This window comes from Theropithecus gelada, chromosome 11 (assembly GCF_003255815.1).
Source record: "Theropithecus gelada isolate Dixy chromosome 11, Tgel_1.0, whole genome shotgun sequence".
Lineage (NCBI taxonomy): Eukaryota > Metazoa > Chordata > Mammalia > Primates > Cercopithecidae > Theropithecus > Theropithecus gelada.
The window spans coordinates 77,261,666-77,282,712 of NC_037679.1; the positions used below are offsets into that span (position 1 = coordinate 77,261,666).

The 21,047-nt window shown below is 42.3% G+C and overlaps 1 protein-coding gene across 9 annotated transcripts in view; it reads right to left on the minus strand.

The window, feature by feature from the left end:
* TAOK3 (TAO kinase 3) overlaps positions 1-21,047 on the minus strand; it is a 227,455-nt gene that overhangs the window by 12,946 nt on the left and 193,462 nt on the right. For all 9 annotated transcript variants that reach the window (XM_025401964.1, XM_025401963.1, XM_025401971.1 and 6 more), the window contains 4 exons: positions 19,562-19,798; positions 15,524-15,652; positions 10,960-11,163; positions 465-704 (listed from right to left, as the gene is read on the minus strand). In XM_025401964.1, coding sequence (XP_025257749.1) covers positions 465-704; positions 10,960-11,163; positions 15,524-15,652; positions 19,562-19,798 — 810 coding nt within the window. The remainder of the gene's footprint in view (positions 1-464; positions 705-10,959; positions 11,164-15,523; positions 15,653-19,561; positions 19,799-21,047) is intronic.

Below are 21,047 nucleotides of genomic sequence, written 5' to 3' on the forward strand. Positions count from 1 at the left end.
TTCATTCCTGATGACCATGACAGACATCACTAATAAATGACACTCTTTCCTCCTAAGCTTGGATGGGGCTTTCGAGTCTTTCTCAATACAGCGGTGCTCAAAGTATCACCAATATAACTTCCTTATTTCCTGGGATTAGAACCATAAATTGCTATTAGTCCAGTTTTGAAGAGGGCAGGTCATGAAGTGCTCAGAGAAATTCCATAATGGATATGAGGACAAATTGATAGATAATGTAGTATAATAATAGTTTCCAAACCAGCTTGCCCAGCATCTCCTTTTCAGGAGCTTAAATACAGACTCTGTGCTTTACAATTGGAGATTCTGATGCAATAGGTGTGGGGTGCAGAAATTTGTGATTCTGAAAAGTTGCTCAGGTGACTCTGACACTTCAGGGAGAGAAACCACTGATCTGGTCCAACACTGTCCAGGAGCACAAATAGGGAAATGCTATCTCCTCTTACCTTTAAGTTTTTTGGCTGTTGCCGAAGTTCCATGACATGCTTTCTGTGCAGTTCCCTTTCTCGCCTCTTATTGTACTCCAGCTGGTTTTCCAGTTCAGTCTGGTGCTGTAAACGGATCAGATCCATGCGTAGCTTCTGTAACGTGTGCAGCTGCCTGTACTCTAGCTCTCGGGTGGACTCGTCGTGCCGGATTAGCATGGCATGCTCCATCTCCTTCTGGGTCCTCTTTTTATTTAGTTCCTGCGTCCAGGAACAAAAGATAAACAGAGAGAGGTGAATGGAGAGGAACTGGAAGGAATGCACAACTAAGTGAGGGATGGCAAGGAATGGCACTGCTAACCATCTCTTAATTAAACCCATTAGTGTTTGGCAGCAAGACTTAATGAGATTAAATTAAAAATCTCTTCAGGTTTAGATTCTGTTCCTAGGTCCACCACTTACAAAATGGGCAACTTCACAGCAATCACTACTGCACTATCTGTAAAATGGGATTAATTCTGCCTGACTCCCTTTTACCTCACAGAGCTGCTGTGAAACTTAGTTAGGTGATGTGCTATGCATAGGTCTACATAAATGTTTCTTCAGTGAAGCTAGTTGTTTTACACCCTGACTGCCCATAGAAATCATGTGAGGAAACTTTTCAAACATAAGATGCTTGAATCTCACAGGGTGAAATTCTCATAACTGTCTTGGGTGGAAGCCTGATGTCAGTATTGGTAAGAGTTCTCCAGGTGGTTCCAATGAGAATTAAACTGATAATATCTGCAATGTTCTTAGCTTTCTGGGAAATACCCTGTTTTTGCACGAATCAGAAGTAGGCCAATTATCTATTTTTTAAAATCTCAGAGTCCAAGGCATGTTGGGAAAAAAAAACCAGATGACATCTATCCTCTTTCATCTTCCACATTACAATCTGTTTAATCATTTATAGATCTAATCACTCTGTTCTGTTCTACTCATATCTTTCTTTCTTCCTTTTCTTTCTTTCTTTGTTGTTGAAGGAGGAAAGGAAAGCAAACTAGAAAAAAAGGGGAAGTTGGGTGAAATCTTTTCATTCCTCAATTGAAGAATATTTCTTAAATAGCACTATATATGAAGATCTGAACAATGTGCTTTCAGTACATAAAAATATTTATTAAACCATGACTTCTGTCCTCAACTCACTGACACTCCAATAGGGAAGTGCGCTAGACATTTATTGAAGTATATGCTCTGCTCAAAGCTCACTGAATCAGATTTAGATACGAGGCCCAACCTGGGTCAATTTATTTTCTCTACTTGGAATTTGGAATTGATATTCAGAACCAGTTAATCTCTATGTGTGGCTGGAATTGAGGCATATAAAAACTGCATATGTGGTAGTCATCTGCTGCTATGAGGGCTGAGGATTAGAGAAAGCTGGGCTTCAGACCAAGAAGAAATGAAAAAGAGAGAAGTGCAGGGAATATACTGATGCCTAAGTTGCTTACTGCTTCTGAGCCCTCCAGTAGGTCCAGCTGTATTACTGCTATTTGATTTTATAAGACATTCCCATATTTCTATAGTAATTTTCCTGGTTTTGGCTTAAGCTAGCTCAAATAAATTTCAGTTAACATGCAAACAAAAAAATCTTAATTAATACAGAGACATACTTTTTTTTTGGGGTGGGTGGGTAGAGATGGGGTCTCACTATGTTGCCTAGGTTGGTCTCGAACTCCTGGACTCAAGAGATCCTCCCATCTCAACCTCCCAAAATGCTGGGATTATAGGCATGAGCCACCCCACCATGCTCAGCCAGGAAATAAGTTTTATGTGCAAATTAAAAAAAAAAAAGAGAGCGAGGTTGGATAAGTGATGAATGCTGTAAAAGGGGTAAAGATTTTATGCTGTAAGATTTCTGAAAAGGGTGTATTACTTTTTTTTTTTTGGAGACAGAATTTCGCTCTTGTCCCCCAGGCTGGAGTGCAATGGTGTGACTTCGGCTCACCACAACCTCCGCCTCCCAGGTTCAAGCAGTTCTCCTGCCTCAGCCTCCAGAGTAGCTGGGACTACAGGCACATGCCACCACGCCTGGCTAACTTTTGTATTTTTAGTAGAGGTAGAGTTTCTCCATGCTGGTCAGGCTGGTCTTGAACTCTCGACCTCAGGTGATCTGCCCGCCTTGGCCTCCCAAAGTGTTAGGATTACAGGCGTGAGCCACTGTGCCCGACCTAGTGGTATTACTATTAAGAAGGTCAGGGAAAGGCGAACGCTTTTGAGCTGTACTTTATTTATTCAATTTTTGAGACGGAGTTTCTACTTTATTGCCCAGGCTGGAGTTCAATGGTGCGATCACTGCAACCTCCGCCTCCAGGGTTCAAGCAATTGTCCTGCCTCAGCCTCCCGAATAGCTGGGATTACAGGCACCCATCACCATGCCTGGCTAATTTTTGTATTTTTAGTATAGACGGGGTTTCACCATGTTGGCCAGCTGGTCTCAAACTCCTGACCACAGGTGATCCACCCGTCTCAGCCTCTCAAAATGCTGGGACTACAAGCGTAAGCCACCATGCCCCAGCTTCAGCTGTACTTTAAATTAGAACAATAGAGTGCTCTCTTCTCTGATGGCATCCACTATGGGAGAAAATGCAAATTATTTATTTTAATAGATATATCGATAACATTTTTATACTGGTGTGGTTGGAAATATCTTGTACACCTGGGCTCCCTATTGATTTGAAGAGAAATCCTTTTAATAGCACAGCATCTAGTACTAGAGCATATTCACTAATCATTCACTTATTCATTCAACAAGTAGTTACTGAGCACCTACTATGTGCTGGGCACTGTTGTAGGAACTAGGGATACAACAGTGAATATGTGCACCCCCTTAGGGACCTTATAAGGAGAAAAAACCCAAAGTATAAATGCAATTTAAATTTGTTTTAAGGAATAAAAAATAAGCCCCTAGAGTTATCTCTCTCATCTCCTCCTGTGTTTTCCTTTGTTTTATTTTTCCTCTTTACCTAGACCATCAAATTTCTTTTTTACAGATCAGTAACTGACCCCTAGGTGGCACCAAAGGACAGAGAGCCCTTCCCACAGATGAAAGCTCTCCCAGGTCAAGGAAAGCCCTTCAAATGAGGGTTTTAATTGGGGTCCAGGAGTCCCAATACTGGGCATTTATTCATCTCACACTTTCCTAAATTGGGAAATGCAAACTGAGTCTGAGTCACTAAGAGCCTTGAAACTCATGGGTTCTTGACACAAAGCAAGCAAACACCTTCAGAAGAAATCAAGTGCTTCTCTTCATGCTTAATGAAATGCTTCACGATATTGTCCACAGAATACCTACATCCGAATTACCTGTGTTATAAGCGACTGGTCTGTATAACAAGCTACGCAGCTAATTCTGATATATATGAAAGTTTGAGAATCAATGGAAAAGTGCTAAGGGTATGAGTCAGTTTCAGCTCCTCCATAAGTCTCATGTATGGCTTGGGGCAAGTCTCTTAATCTACATTTCAGGTGTAAAATAAGGATAGCAGTACACATTGTGAACTATTGTAATTGTAAAGATAAAATGAAAGACCATAGGAAAGTGTTTCGGAATACATAAATATGTCATTTTTTTTTCTCTATTCAGAAGTGAATATGTGGCATATAATATCTTAAATCGAGTTTTTATAAACTATTAGAAGAGTAAGAAAAACATGATACTGAAATGGCTTTTCTGTTACAAGTTGTTCCCTTTACCTTTAATTTGTACATCTGAGTTGCTGAGGTGTAAGATGGTAAGCTACCTTTAATATTTGAGACATGGGGGAAAAATTATTCACCTTATTATGAGGCCAGTGCTGTGCCTACATAATAATGTATAATGTGCTTTCCATTTTTAAAAGTTATTCCATACATCTCATTCAATCCAAATTGCCACCCTATGAGGTGGTAAGACTGTAAGGATTTCCCCTATTTATATGTGTTAGTAGGCATTTGGGAATTGAAGGACTAACATAAAAGTGATACAACTTCTATAAAGAGAACTAAGGCTAAAACTCAGGTATTTAGCTTCTCAGTATTTTCCATTAGAAATGTTCCAATAAATGAGGCCAGGCACGGTGGCTCATGCCTATAATCCCAGCACTTAGGGAGGCCGAGGCGGGTGGATCAGCTGAGGTCAGGAGTTCGAGATCAGCCTGGCCAACATGGTGAAATCCTGTCTCTACTAAAAATACAAAATTAGCCAAGTGTGGTGGCACATGCCTGTTATCCCAGCTACTTGGGAGGCTGAGGCAGGAGAACTGCTTGAACTCGGGAGGCGGAGGTTGCAGTTAGCTGAGATTGCGCCATTGCACTCCAGCCTGGGCAACAAGAGCCAAGCTCCGTCTCAAAAAAAAAAAAAAAAAAAAGAAGAAATGTCTAATAAATGCATACTTTCCTGTTTTATACTTTTTCAGTCTGTGATATAATATTTTGAAGAATTCTGCTCTAGCTAGACATGATATAATGGTTAATTTATTTGTACAAATGACACAATATACATACTAGAGCCACATCATGTGCACCTTCAGCTTATACGAATTTAACAAAATAAGCTGAGCAAAAATTTAAAAACCAATTTTAATGGTACAGGTCATTCTGCCCACCCATGTACTCAATGTATGTATATATGTATGTATGTGTGTATATATATACACACATATACACACACATACGTATAGGCCCTGGAGGGAGTGCAGGAAGGAAGAGACATGCAGTTTCCTTTCCCTGAGTCAATGTCCAGTGTGTTTCAAGCGTTCTAACTTCCAATGGAAGTAGCATTGACTTCTTTAAAAGCAGCTGATTTCACTCATGCCAAATTTTTATGCTCAGGCTCACTGAGGTTGAGTAAAAACGAGAATTCTAACTTTTAAATAGAGATGCTATTTAATGCCGTCTTAGTTTCAGTTCTTAGTTTCAACACTGGTCAGAAAATGCTGAGTGTCTGTATGTGTTGGTGACAGAGAAAGAGGCTCAACCCAGTTTCAGTGATCCTCTTAAGTGTTTTCACTAATTAAAAGGATTGCTAATGCTCAATCCTTCAGGCAAAGACATAGGAAACCAGGTATTCTTATGCTTTGTTGGTGGGAGTATAAACTCCTTTAGGGGGCAATTTGGCGATATTTATTTTAAAAATGTAGATGTATGCATTCTTTTTTTTGAGACAGGGTCTTGCTCTGTCACCAGGCTGGAGTGCAGTGGCATGATCTCAGCTCACTGCAACCCCCATGTCCCGGGTTCAAGCAATTCCCCTGCCTCAGTCTCCCGAGTGGCTGGGATTATAGGCATGTGCCACCACACCTGGCTAATTTTTTGTATTTTAGTAGAGATGGGATTTCTCCATGTTGGCCAGGATGGTTTCGATCTCCTGACCTTGTCATCTGCTTGCCTCAGACTCCCAAAGTGCTGGGATCACAGGCGTGAGCCACGGTGCCGGGCTCAATGTATGCGTGCCGGGCTCAATGTATGCATTCTTTGACCAAGGAATTCCACTTCTGAAAATATATCCCCCAAAATACTTGTTTACATGTAAAAATATCTATGTACAAAAATGTTCTTATATTATTAATAATACTGCAAAACTTAAACAAAATGTCCACTGAGAAGCGTCTCATTAAGTAAATGGTATTGAGGCCATACAACAAAATACTATTAGATGAAAAAGAATGAAGCAGAGCTGTATGTGCTAGAAGGTAAATGGAAACAAGAGTTACAAAACAGTAGAGTGGACATCTGTTACTTTTTGTAAACTCAGCATCCATTTTTCCTGCTTCTCTTTATAGGCTCTTTTTTTTTTTTTTTTTTCCTTTTTTTGCAAAATGACTCCCCCATATCTGGAATCAGAGAGAGTGTTGAATAAGTATAGGCATATGACCCAATCAAGTTCTATCTCTCCTAGGAATTTTAATCTTGAACAGAAATGATACAAAGACAAAAAGTGGTTGGAGGAGGTACATCCAAATGGCAGTGCCTGGAAAACGGCACATGAGCTCTTGCTCTCTCTGTCATGGAAGTTGCTTCACCAGCGTGGCTCTTCATGTTTTCCAGCTGGGTTCTTCAGCTCTGTACCTACCTCATTTCCTTCCAATAAATTCCTTTCCAGGCTCAAGTCAGTCAGAGTTTATCTCTATTGCTTGCAAATCAAATAACCCTACTGATACAAAAGTAATCTCATTTTTTATAAAGTCATATATAATATAGCTGTACATATGTATATTTAAAAATCTAGAAATATATATGCCAAATTAATGGAGACTGAGGGTAGAGATTGGGTGGAACGGGATTATCGAAAAGGTGAAAATGGGCTGATGCTGGTCAAATGGTAGAAAGTTTCAGTTATGCAAGATGAATAATTACTGGAGCTCTAATGCACTCACTGCATGGTGATGACAGTTAACAATGTTGTATTGCATGCTTGTAATTTGCTAAGAGGACAATTCCTAAATTAAATCTCCCTACCCATCCCCATGCACACATGCACACAAATGTAACTATGTGGAGGTAACAGATATGTTAGTTAGCTTTCATGTGATTATTTCACAGTATAGACATATATCAAAACATCAAGTTGTATACCTTAAATACATACAATTTTTAAATGTTGATATCTCAATAAAGCTGTTAAAAAGAACTTTCAGGCCGAGCACTGTGGCTCAAGCCTGTAATCCCAGCACTTTGGGAGGCCCAGACGGGCGGATCACGAGGTCAGGAGATCAAGACCATCCTGGCTAACACGGTGAAACCCCACCTCTACTAAAACATACAAAAAACTAGCCAGGCGAGGTGGCGGGCGCCTGTAGTCCCAGCTACTTGGGAGACTGAGGCAGGAGAATGGCATAAACCCGGAAGGCAGAGCTTGCAGTGAGCTGAGATCCGGCTACTGCACTCCAGCCTGGGCGACACAGCGAGACTCTGTCTCAAAAAAAAAAGAACTTTCACTACTTAGCTTTATGTTTTTCTGTTTTTGTTTATTTTCAATGTTCTTGAGTTACTTTTGTAAATAAAAAAGCTTTGAACATTTTCATGAAGGTGGGCTCTGGAATAAGACTAAACAAAGGAAAACCTAGACTTTTACGAAAAATACTCTTACAGAGTTATTCTTTGCTCAACTGGCTAGAACCTTATACTAATGAAGTCACCAATATAGTTCCTATCATTTTTGGGGAGTAATTATCTTCTGTAACTTTTATTGACATGAATTGTCCCCTTAGCCTCAGACTTCCTCCAAATATCTATTATTAGAATAACAATAAATGCTACATGAAAAGACTCCCAAATGACTTATTTCCAACTGGCCATTAGCCTTTTTCATTTTGATTTTTTGACTTCTGATAAACGCAAAATGTGCAGTACTGAATCAGCTTCTTTATTTTTTAATTTATTTATATATTTTTTGAGATTGAATTTCACTCTTGTTGCCCAGTTGGAGTGCACTGGTGCAATCTTGGCTCACTGCAACCTCTGCCTCCCAGGTTCAAGCAACTCTCCCTCCTCAGCCTCCCAAGTAGCTGGGATTACAGGCACCCACCACCACATCGGCTAATTTTTGTATTTTTAGTAGAGACGGGGTTTCACCATGTTGGCCAGGCTGGTATCAAACTCCTGACCTCAGATGATCCACCCACCTTGGCCTCCCAAAGTGCTGGGATTACAGGCGTGAGCTGCCATGCCCACCCCTCACCCCACTTTTTTTTTAAAAGACAGTCCCATTCTGTTGCCCGGGCTGGAATGGAATGACATGATCTCAGCTTACTGCAAACTCTGCCTCCTGGGTTCAAGCCATCCTCCCACCTCAGCCTCCCGAGTAGCTGGGATTACAGGCGCCCACCACCATGCCTGGCTAATTTTTGTATTTTTAGTAGAGATGGGGTTTCACCACATTGGCCAGGCTGGTCTCGAACTCCTGACCTCAAGTGATCCGCCTGCCTCAGTCTTCCAAAGTGCTGGGATTATAGGTATGAGCCAGCATGCCCGGCCTGAATCAGCTTCTTACCAAAACCTCTCTCTAATCTCTTCTCTGTTTCCACCACATCTTCATTTTCCCTAGTGTTAAGCCCTAGAAATAATTTTGATTCTGTCTTCATCTTTTTTCTCATATCTTAGTATATGTCAAGTCCTGTTTACTTTAAACTTCGAGTTGCGTTTCGAATCTACTGCTCTGACAGCTACTACCACCAGCCTTGTCCATACCCTATTTCCTGCTTCTAGTCTTTTCTCTCTAATCTTGTGCTTCTCAAGCAGGTTTTTTTTTTTTTCATTATTGCCCCTGTAAGGAGACTTTTTAGGCTTTTTCTCCCTTAATCATCCCCATCACTGAAATATTAACACCACAGGTAGACTGTGTATCTGTTTATGCACTGTGGTCCCTTGAAACTGTAATAATATCTAAGTCACCCCACCCCAACAAGAACTCACTTTCACCCACTGGGGGTGTTATCACCCCCACTGAGAATTCATGTTCAAATCACTCTGTGTATTACTGTCAACCTGGGCTAATCTCTTTAAAGTACAATTTTAGCCATATCACTGCCCGTCTCAAAAATGTTCAGCAGGCTGGCTGCGGTGGCTCATGCCTGTAATCCCCACACTTTGGGAGGCTGAGGCAGGCAGGTCACTTGAGCTCAGGAGTTTGAGACCAGCCTGGGCAACATGGTAAAAACCCATCTCTACTAAAAATATAAAAAATTAACCGGGCTTGGTGGTGTGTGCCTGTAATCCCAGCTACCTGGGGGGCTGAAGTGGGAGGACCGCTTGAAACTGGGAGGCTGAGGTTGCAGTGAGCTGAGACTGCGCCACTGTACTCCAGCCTGGGCAACACAGTGAGACTCTGTCTCCAAAAAAAATGTTCAGCAGCTCACAGCTCTCCCTCTTCTAGTAAGACAGCATGCATAAAGAGCCCGAGCCTGGCCTACATGTGTTCAATACATTTTAGTCTGCTTCACCCCTTTTCCTTCTCATTTCAGTGCAGCTCTCTAACAAGATTCTATCAATCCACTTTTGTATTAACTGTGCTGGAAGTGCTCGTTTCCCTCATGTAGGCCAGCACTGGGCTTTTCTCAGACTTTGATATTGTTACCACTGTGCTAGATCATTTATAAAGTTTTCTCTGCTTACTCCAGTTCACAATGATTTTCTGTTGAACACAGTATTCTGTATTCCTCATCTCAGTGAACGCCAGCATGTCCCTCCAACCTCCCAAAGTAGAAACTTGGAAGTCACTTTTGACTTCCTCTTCTGAAATTCCCATATCTATTTGGTCAAGATTAACTATCAGTTCTGAGTAAGAAATGTCACTCAGATCTAATTGCCTCTATCCCCACACCCTCTTCCAGGTTAGAACTGGAGAAAGAGCATCCTGGCTGACCTCACTGCACTTTGCTTTTCATGACTTCCACCTCTCTCTCATACTGAAGCACTAGTTCTTTTTTTTTTTTGAGATAAGTCTCACTTTATTACCCAGGCTGGAGTGCAGTGGCATGATCCTGGCTCACTGTAACTTCTGTCTCCTGGGCTCAAGTGATTCTCCTGCCTCAGCCTCCTAAGCTGGGATTATAGGTGTGCACCACCACACCCAGCTAATTTTTGTATTTTTAGTAGAGATGGGGTTTCACCATGTTGGCCAGGTTGGTTTCAAACTCCTGACCTCAAGTGATCCTTCTGCCTTGGCCTCCCAAAGTGTTGGGATTACAGGCGTGAGCCACCATGCCCGGCTGATACACTAAGTCTTCAAGATAAAGAAATGTCTCATCATGTCATTATCCTGCTTAGTAATCTCTGATAGCCACTGCCTTCAGGCTAAAAGTGAAATGCCTTGCCTTAAACAAGGGTCTCTACATTCTGCGTCCAACTAATATTGTTCTGCCCTCCACTCCATATACACAGAACTCTGGTCACACTCATCTTTTCATCAATAGCAGAGTCCTCTAAGCCCTCTCATGATTGTATGCCAATGATACTTTATTTCTATGTCTAATATGTTACCTAACATATTGTATTATAATTAGTCTGTTACATGTTTTTATTGCTCTTAGACTCACAGCCATTTGAAGGCAGGGAGTACGCTGCTTGGTATCCCTGGTGTCTAGCACTCACTCTGAGAGTGCTGGATGACTGAATGAATAAACTTAGTTATAGAGCATCATAATGTCACTTAAATGTTTTATGTGGAGTCACAAAAACATAAGTCCTTGACAAGCAGGCTGAAAACAAAAATTCTTGATTCTACTTCTTTTGATTCTTCATTGTGTGATATGGCTTATAACAGGAGTTCAGTAAAATTCTATTACATGTATTTAGATGGAGTTGATTCTTTGTTCTGTGAGTGGGCTTCCTCTTATCTTTCCCTGACTTTTTTTTGTGTACCTACTCTGTGTTAGCCACTGTGCTAAAGGCTATACAGGCTAGGGATATAGGAATGGACCAGGCAGACGTGGTCACAAGCCTCACATAGCTTATTGTCTCCTATGTCAATGACAGTAGTGATGAGCGTAATAAATACCTCCCGAATGTTCTGCTGCTCCACCTCGTGCCGCTTGATCATTATTTTCCGCTTGAAGAAACGACAATTTTTGTCGTAGTACAGTCTCTGTTGAGTGAGAAGGTGGGCTTCCTCTTCAGCCTGCGTGTGCTGCAAGTTCTCTTTATGTTTGGAGATCCGCTCTTGCTTCTCTTTCTTGGGTGTGCTGTGGTCCTCATTCATTTCCTAAAAAGAAAAGACAAAAACCAAGCTGGTCTCACTAAATGAAAAGGACTGCAACAGCTTACTGCAACTGAAGATTAAGTTATTTGGAAAGCCAATGCAAATGTAAGCACAGAAAAACTTGGTGTTGTATATCCTTCCCCCATTTTTTTTTTTTTATTTGCCCATTAATTGACTATTAAGTGAGAAGGACACTTGTGAGTTTCTGTATCTTTGGCTTCTCACTCTCAGAAATTATTTGTTCACTCATTCACTCAACACAAACTTAATAAGCTCCTATCATGTGACAGGCAGTGTGCAAGATACATGATACAAAGGTGAGTAAAAGGCCATCATATTTGCCACCATGTGTCTTTACATTATAGAATCAAAAATTAAAGAACCGCAGAAATGAACTAAAAATTACTGTGATCACTGCTTTGAAGAGGAGGTACTGGGTACTATAAGAATTTAATAGAAAATATTTAATCTTGGTAACAACTGAGAAAAATTAGTAGGAGTTAACCAGTGGAAAAGGAGAGGGGAGAATACTCTCAATAGAGCAAACAGCATGTGTAAAGCCCTAGGGGTGGGGGAGGAAACATGGCGCCATCAAGGGTTGAAAGAAGGTCAGAGTGGCTGGTGTAATGTAACATGAGATGAGTCTGACCAGGTAGGTGGGACCATTGAGGCTTTACAGACCCGTATAAGGACACTGATCTTTAGTATAGGAGAAATGGATTTCATGTATGTGAGAGTGTCATAATGAGATGCATTTCAAAATGATTACTCTGGCTGCCATGGGGAGAAGAGAATGAAGGAGGCAAGAACATATGAAGATAGCTACTGGAACGGTCCAGGCAAGAGAGATGATAGTAGCTTGGACAAAGGAAGTAGTGACAAGACTGAGAGAAGTAGATTCCAAAGAGAAGAGGTGACTATGCAAATGTCACTAGTTTGAATTTTAGGACAAAGCATTCGTCACTTGGGATTACAGAGTAAATAAACCATCTATATTTTCAAAAGGACAAAATTCACAATTTTTCCAGAACATCTGAGCAAAGGAAACAAAGCAGTGAATCAGACAGTTAAGACATTAAACTATGGTGAAAAGAAAAAGACTACTTATTAAGAAAGTACAGTCTACTCTTCTTTCTTCATTTGGTTAGCTACTCACTCAGCTAAAATCTCCTTCAACTGCTAACACCTATTTTACTTAATGTTTTGTGATGCAGATATCATAGACTATTTTACCTCTTAGCCAAGAAGTCTCTATAAATCAATTTTAAACTATTCTGTTCCAGTGAAGCTGTAAGTGAAATCTTAGAATCGACAAGACAAAGTGTTGTTTTCAGAGTAAGCTGGAGTAAGGCTGGGTCATTCATCTCTTCATGCCGTGATGTCACTACTTGGTTTGCCATTAACCACTAGCCTGCAGACCCCAATTCAAATATAATCACAAAAATTTACTCCAAAATCAAGAATAGGCCAGGTGTAGTGGCTCATGCCTGTAATCCCAGCACTCTGGCTGAGGAGGGTGGATCACGAGGTCGGGAGATTGAGACCATCCTGGTTACCACGGTGAAACCCTGTCTCTACTGAAAATACAAAAAAATTAGCCGGACGTAGTGGCGGGCGCCTGTAGTCCTAGCTACTCAAAAGGCTGAGGCAGGAGAATGGTGTGAACCCAGGAGGCAGAGATCGCGCCACTGCACTCCAGCCTGGGCGAGAGAGCAAGACTCCATCTCAAAAAAAAAAAAAAAAAAAAAAAAAAAAAGCAAGAATAAATTAGTTCTCGACCATCTATCATCCTGCGCTGGGATTACAGGCATGAGCCACTGTGCCCAGCCAAGGAAGGTATTTAGAGTGGAGAAAAACCTCAAAATTTCTTAGGCTATCTCTGATCCAGCAACATCCTATTATGATATAAAAATTAAGCTCAAGCCAATAACTCAGAGAAAATGGAAAGAATGTGAACCTTCTGAGTCGGGCTATTCTCTCTACACCCAGGTTTTCTAGACTTTATGGTGTCAGAGATTCTACCCATTCAGCCAGTGTAAATCAAATACAATTTCTATTAGGTCTAACAATTACCAGTGGCTTACCTGGGCAGGGCAAAAAATCCCTAGGCCCACCCCAACGCCCTTGGTTTCACTTCCTAACTAAAAAAGAATTGGAGGAGAACCTTGCTAAACCCTCTACTGCTAACCTATAAATCAGAATATGAGCTCAGGCCAGGCGGGGTGGCTCACGCCTGTAATCTCAGCACTTTGGGAGGCTGAGGTGGGTGGATCACCTGAGGTCAGGAGTTCAAGACCAGCCTGGGTAACATGGTGAAACCCCGTTTCTACTAAGAATATAAAAAATTAGCTGGGCATGGTGGTGCACTCCTGTAATCCCGGCTACTTGGGAGGCTGAGGCAGGAAAGGCTCTTGAACCCAGGAGGTGGAGGTTGCAGTGAGCTGAGATTGTGACATTATACTCCAGCTTGGGCAACAACAGCGAAACTCCGTCTCAAAAGATAAAAAAAGAATATGAGCTCAAACACAGGATTTTATATATACTAAAACAATGCCCCATATTGAATTTTATTAAACCTTAATACACTTAGTAAGTCTACAAATTAGAAATACTAAGGTTGATGAGAAAAAAGTCCATGGAGCTGCAGACGATTCACCTGTAAGTACTGGTAAAAGTAGAACTGAAGAAATTTGAGCTTTCAGATCAAAGTGCAGTTCTTCAAGAACTTCTTAAGTCCACTAGTGATCTTCAACCAAATATTCCAGAATCAATCATTCATCTATCAAATATTGACATGTACAGGACACAGGGATACAGTTGTGAGCAAACAAAAACATTGTATGTGCTCTTATGATGCTTACCAGTTAGTAGAGTAAGTAGCTAAAATAATCATTAAACAAATGTATAATTAAAAGCTCTAGTGTTAGGAAACCAGAGACATCTGTCTTGGTTGAGGCAGTTAGAAAAGGCTTCCCTAGGGAAGTGATATTTAAGTTAAGATTCTAATAACCAATCCCATGTCGTACGAGGAGAAGAAGTAGGAATTAACCGAGCAGAATTGTGGTCAGGAGGGCTTGGGGGTAGGGAGAACATCTTGGCGGAAGAAACAGTATGTGGAAAGACCTTGGGGAAGGGTGGAGCTTGATACGATAAATTTGAGGAACTGAAAGGTGACTATGGTAGCTGGTGAGCCAAGAGTGGGTTGAGGGTGGGGGCAGTTCAGTGTGAGATGCCACTGAACAAGCAGGCTAGGAAGAGACTGTGTAGGGACTTCTAGGATTTTGACTTGTCCTAAAAGCAGAGAGGACAATGGATTTCAAAACTATGCAGTAGAATGACCAGATTTATGGTTTGAAAAGATCACTTTGACTGATGTGTGGAAAATACACAGGAAGAAGACAAGAATGGTTTAGAGTTCTATCAGTGGTTCTTGAAATGTGGTCCCTGAAGCAGCAGCAGCAGCAGCAGCAGCAGCAGCAGCAGCAGCAGCGTCATCTGGGAACTTGTTAGAAACACACATTTTCAAACTCTACCCCAGAAAATCTAGGGATAGATTTTTAAAATCTGAAAATCTGGGGGTGGGTTAGCAATCTGTTTTAATAGCATTTTAGGTACTTTTTTTGTTTCTTTGTTTTTTTTTTTTTTTTTTTTTGAGATGGAGTCTCGCTCTGCCGCCCAGGCTGGAGTACAGTGGCTGGATCTCAGCTCACTGCAAGCTCCGCCTCCCGGGTTTACGCCATTCTCCTGCCTCAGCCTCCCGAGTAGCTGGGACTATAGGCGCCCGCCACCTCGCCAGGCTAGTTTTTTTTTTAGTAGAGACAGCGTTTCACCGTGTTAGCCCGAATGGTCTCGATCTCCTGAACTCGTGATCCGCCCGTCTCGGCCTCCCAAAGTGCTGGGATTACAGGGTTGAGCCACCGCGCCCGGCCAATTTTTTTGTTTTTTTCAGACAGAGTTTGGCTCTTGTCGCCCAGGCTGGAGTGCAGTGGCGTGGTCTCAGCTCACTGCAACCTCTGCCTCTTGGGTTCAGATGATTCTTCTGCCTCAGCCTCCTGAGTTGCTGGGATTACAAGTGTGCGCCACCATGCCTAGTTAATTTTTGTATTTTTAGTAGAGACGAGGTTTCACCATGTTGGCCAGGCTGGTCTCCAACTCCTGATCTCAGCTAATCTGCCCGCCTCGGCCTCCCAAAGTGCTGGGATTACAGGCGTGAGTCACTGTGCCCAGCCAGCATTTTAGGTTATTCTAATGTAAAGTTTGAGACTTGCTGGACTAGAATATTGATCACAATGCAATATGAGTGAATGTTACGTTCCAACCATTCTAATGGCAACTTGGTGAGAACAAACATTGGTATCCTTACCTCTTTTATTTTTTCCTTACAAATCTTATACTGCTTCTTCTGACTTTCTAAGAAAGTTGTCAAATCTTTCTTCTGCTGGGCCAAGATCTGTTGCTGGAACTTCTTCTCATCTGCTGCAGCTACCTTTGCCTGATAAAATAACAAATGTAGGATGAATCTGTTCTTTACACAGAATTCAGTGGGTTATATACTCCAATGCAGTAAGAGAGTCTATAAGTGCTAATAATGTGACATTTTTGAACAAATAATAAAAAAAAATTGTTTTCTGAATTTTTTGTATCTTAAACAAACAAACAAAAAACAAAACAAATTTTCACCATTGAAAAATACATTCTGGGGCGGGCACGGTGGCTCATGCTTGTAATCCCAGCACTTTGGGAGGTTGAGGCAGACAGATCACCTGAGGTCAGGAGTTCAAGACCAGCCTCACCAACATGGTGAAACCTGGTCTCTACTAAAAATACAAAATTAGCCTGGCATGGTCGTGCATGTCTGAAATCCCAGTTACTTGGGAGGCTGAGGCAGGAGATTTGCTTGATCCTGGGAGGCGGAGGTTGCGGTGAGCTGAGATCGCACCACTGCACTCCAGCCTGGGCAACAAGAGCAGAACTACGTCTCAAAAAAAAAAAAAAAAAAAAAAAGAAAGAAAAAGAAAAATACATTCTGAATTATGGGAAAAATATGAAGGTAAACCATAAACATACTTTATTGAACACAAAAACATTCATGGGATGAAAGGAGACCTAAGAATTTTTTTTTTTGAGATGGGGTCTCACTCTTTCGCTCAGGCTGGAGTGCAGTGGCACGAGCTTAGCTCACTACGGCCTAAAAATCCCAGGATCCAGTGATCCTCCTGCCTCAGCCTCCTGAGTTGCTGGGACCACAGGCATGCAACACCAGTCCTGGCTAAGTATTTTTAAAAAATGATCATACACACTGGGTCCCACTATGATGCCTAGGGTCATCTCAAATGCTTGGCCTCAAGCTATCCTCTCCTCAGCTTCCCAAAGTGCTGAGACTACAGGCATGAGCCACCATGCCTGGTCAGAACTAAGGATTATAATAAAGGTTTTAAAATCATATTGTTGATAGCCCAAAGGTTAAGTTGTAAAAATGTATAAACAACCATGCCTGGCCAGTTATATTCCAAGAATCAAACTCTAACTGATTAATTTTTCCAACTATCTGGTTTTTCAGTGGTATCATCTCAAGTATAATTGGAAAGCTAATGGCATCTTGTTTTCTTTCTTTCTTTCTTTTTTTTTTTTTTTTTGAGATACTCCCTTTGCCACACAGGCTGGAGTGTGGTGGCATGATTTCAGCTCACTGCAACCTCCACTTCCCGCATTCAAGTGATTCTCATGCCTCAGCCTCCCCAGTAACTGGGATTACACGCACATGCCACCACATCCATCGAATTTTTGTATTTTTAGTAGAGACGGGGTTTCAGCATGTTGGCCAGGCTGGTCTCCAATTCTTGAATTCAAGTGATCCACCTGCCTCAGCCTCCCAAAGTACTGGGATCATAGGCGTGAGCCATTTTGTTCTCTTAGGCACCTGCTGCAATCCACAACAGTCACACGTCATGACATTTTTGGGGGTCCTAAACGAGTAAAACACATACTATGTAAAAGGTAACCCAATAAATACTGGCTCCTGAAAGTGACCAAATCTGTTTCTGGTAACCATTGGGTGAAGGATATATGTAAGACAAGCGACTTGGGAGATAGAGAGGGAATTATGCTTCATGGCTCATGGCTCTTTTTATGTATCTTTTTCACCTGCAACTTCCATTATGGATAATTCTTCCATTATGAACAATTCTCATAACATATTTACCAAGTCAAATCTCAAGAAAGAATCTGACTGATTGATTTAATCAACATCATCCTTGTCTGGGCAGAGGTTTTCATGCCAGACTGCCTGACAGATTGATGGCTGCTGGGGAAATCTTCCTTCTACAACCTGATGGTTCCTTCCATGTGGAGACAGAGAGAGACAGAGAGACAGAGAGACAGAGAGACAGAGAGAGCGAGCAAGCTTGCTCAATTATGGAAACACCCTGGAACCGTGTCCCCAGTCACTGCATCCCCAGGGAGCACATGTCTGCCACATTTTTCAACACTATGGAAGTCTCATGGGGGTGGCAGGAAAGGTGACTCGGTTTTAGCATTGCCTGAGCAGGCAAGTGTGCTTAATTTTGTTTTCCTGCAGACATAAATTACCTCTTGTACCTAACATGTATCAGTGATAAAGATGATATTATGACTATCTGCCTCAGCCTTTTTTTTTTTGTTTTGTTTTTGTTTTTTTGAGATAGAGTCTCGTTTTTGTTGCTCAGGCTGGAATGCAATGGTGCGACCTTGGCTCACTGCAATCTCTGCCTCCCGGGTTCAAGTGATTCTCTTGCCTCAGCCTCTCAAGTAGCTGGGATTACAGGAACCTGTCACCACATCCAGCTAATTTTTTGTATTTGTAGTAGAGATGGGGTTTCACCATGTTGGCCAGGCTGGTCTCGAACTCTTGACCTCAGGTGATCCACCCACCTCAGCCTCCCAAACTTCTGGGATTACAGGCATAAGCCATCATGCCCGGCTGGTTTTTTTTTTGAGATGAAGTCTCGCTCTTGTCACCTAGGCTGGAGTGCAATGGCATGATCTCAGCTCACTGCAATCTCCACCTCCCAGGTTCAAGCGATTCTCCTGCCTCAGCCTTCCAGGTAGCTAGGATTACAGGCACCTGCCACCACGCCTGGATAATTTTTGTATTTTTAGTAGAGTCAGGGTTTCACCATGTTGACCGGGCTGGTCTCGAACTCCTGACCTCAGGTGATCCGCCTGCCTCGGCCTCCCAAAGTGTTGAGATTACAGGCGTGAGCCATCGTGCCTGGATTTTTTTTTTTTTTTTTTTTTGAGACAGGGTCTCACTCTGTCACCTAGGCTAGAGTGCAGTAGCACAATCTCGGCTCACCGTAACCTCTGCCTCCTGGGCTCAAGGAATCCTCCCGCCTCAGCCTCTCAAGTAGCTGGGACTACAGGCACGTGCCACCACACCCAGCTAATTTTTGCATTTTTTGTAGAGATGGGGTTTTGCCACATCACCCAGGCTGGTCTTGAACTCCTGGGCTCAAGAGATCCACCCACCTTGGCCTCCCGAAGTGCTGGGATTATAGGTGTAAGCCACCACACCTGGCCTTGTCTGCTTTTAAAATTAGCTTAGAACCTGGATGGGGAAGACACACATTCCCTAGAAAACCCAAACAATTGCCGGACTCATTATTTGCTCCCTTTGCTCAGGGGCCCATCAGCTGTAGGCAGGGATTATCACCACTATAAGGGACTATTTGTAGAGCAGTTTTCTTTTGAAGAGGACTGTGGGTGGGGCAGATACAGTAACAAACTTGTGTTGTGCACTTTCTCAGAAGATGGCAGCATCTTGTTTCCCTTTACTTGTACCCAGACCACCATCAAGAGACTGATAGTCAGAATATATATATATATATATAAATTTTTTTTTTTTTTTTTTTTTGAGACAGAATCTTGCTCTGTTGCCCAGGCTGGAGTGCAGTGGCACAATATTGGCTCACTGTAACCTCTGCCTTCAAGGTTCAAGTGATTGTCCTGCCTCAGCCTCTTGAGTAGCTGGAATTACAGGCATGCGCCACCAAGCCCAGCTAATTTCAGTATTTTTAGTAGAGATGGGGTTTCACCATGTTGGCCAGGCTGGTCTCGAAGTTCTGACCTCAGATAATCTGCCCACCTCAGCCTCCCAAAGTGCTGGGATTACAGGCGTGAGCCACCACGCCTGGCCGCAGAATATATTTGAATGGACAAGAATATAACATACATTTTCAGTTGCTATTTGAACTCTGAACAACAATTTTACATAGCCCCATAAAATCTAGAAACCCAATTCTGCCACCCCCCAAACAACAATTTTCCTCCATCCCCAACTCCTCCTGCCTCCTGCTAACATCCTGCCACTGACCCCAAAGGTTGGGCTTGGTTGTGGCATGAAGGCGTGTGTGCACATACTGACCTCCTTTTCTATGATAGCCACTTGCTTCTTGGCCAGCTTCTCCAGCTCGATGGACGAGTTGTTGGCATGCGTCTCCACCTCCTTCTGCAGCTTGAGGCGGTGCTCGTCCATCTCAGCCTTCAGCTTGTTCTCCAGGGCGATCAGCTGCTTCTGGTGCTGGCGCCGCATCCGCTTATAACCTGACATCTGTTCCCGCAACTCGTTCTCCTGCTCATGCTCATGGATCTGTCGTGTAACCTGAATTGGGTTAGGAAACAGAACTCAGGTAACCAGGTTCATGGGAGACAAGCTTTCAGGCAAAGTAGAAGGGCCCTGTGGCATAATTTTAGCCATCACCTTCACCATCAATTTACCTACTGTTTAGTGAATGCTCACCTGTAGGGGGCACCGTGCTAGATAGATACTCTATGTATTTTATCCCTAGTCCTCAAAACCACCTCATTCACTCATTCATTTCATTCATGAGGTAGGTGATAACATCTCAGTTTTATAGTTGAAGAAATTGAGTCTTGAAAGAAACTATTTATTCAGGCCGGGCACGGTGGCTCATGCCTGTAATCCCAGTACTTTGGGAGGCTGAGGTGGGCAGATCATTTGAGGTCAGGAGTTGGAGACCAGCCTGGCCAACATGGTAATACCCCGTCTCTACTAAAAATACAAAAATTAGCCAGGCATGGTGGTGGGCACCTGTAATCCTAGTTACTAAGGAGGTTGAGGCAGGAGAATTGCTGGAACCCGAGAGGCAGGGCAGAGGCTGCAGTGAGCTAAGATCACTCCACTGCACTCCAGCCTGGGTGACAGAGACTCCGTCTCAAAAAAAAAAAAATAAAAAAAAGAGAAAAAAAAAGAAATTATTTATTCAGCCAAAATATGTTTACATATTTTTGATATACCATCACACATATTATATGTTCACAGTAACATAGCTAATAAGGACTGGATTGGGAATCAGGCCCATCTCTATAATTCCAGAGCCATGTTATTTCTACTATACCAAGATTTCTCACCAACACTACCAACAATGAGCCAGCTAATTATCTGTTGTGGGGGCCATCCTGTGCATTGCAGGACGTTTAGCAGCATCCCTGGCCTCTACCCACTAGATGCCAGTAGCACCGCCCACGACATGACAATGGAAAGTATCTCCAGATATTGACAAATGTTCCGTTAGGAACAAAATTCCCCTAGTTGAGAACTACTACACTGGTTTGTTTTGTGTGTGTGTGTGTGTGTGTGTGTGTGTGTGTCTATACATATATATATATTTATTTTGTTAAGGGTCATGTCTCTAGCAGTCACGGACCTTTTAAACTAGTCTGAACAAGATTTATTTCCTATTCCTAATATGAAGAGGTGAGTATGAGATCAAGATCTCTCTTAAATCATGTCTCCCCCAGCCCCTTCTCTACAAAAAAAAGTTACCAAATTACAATACATTCACTTGCTCTCCTAAAGGATAAACGATAAAGCATTGCTACGATTTTTG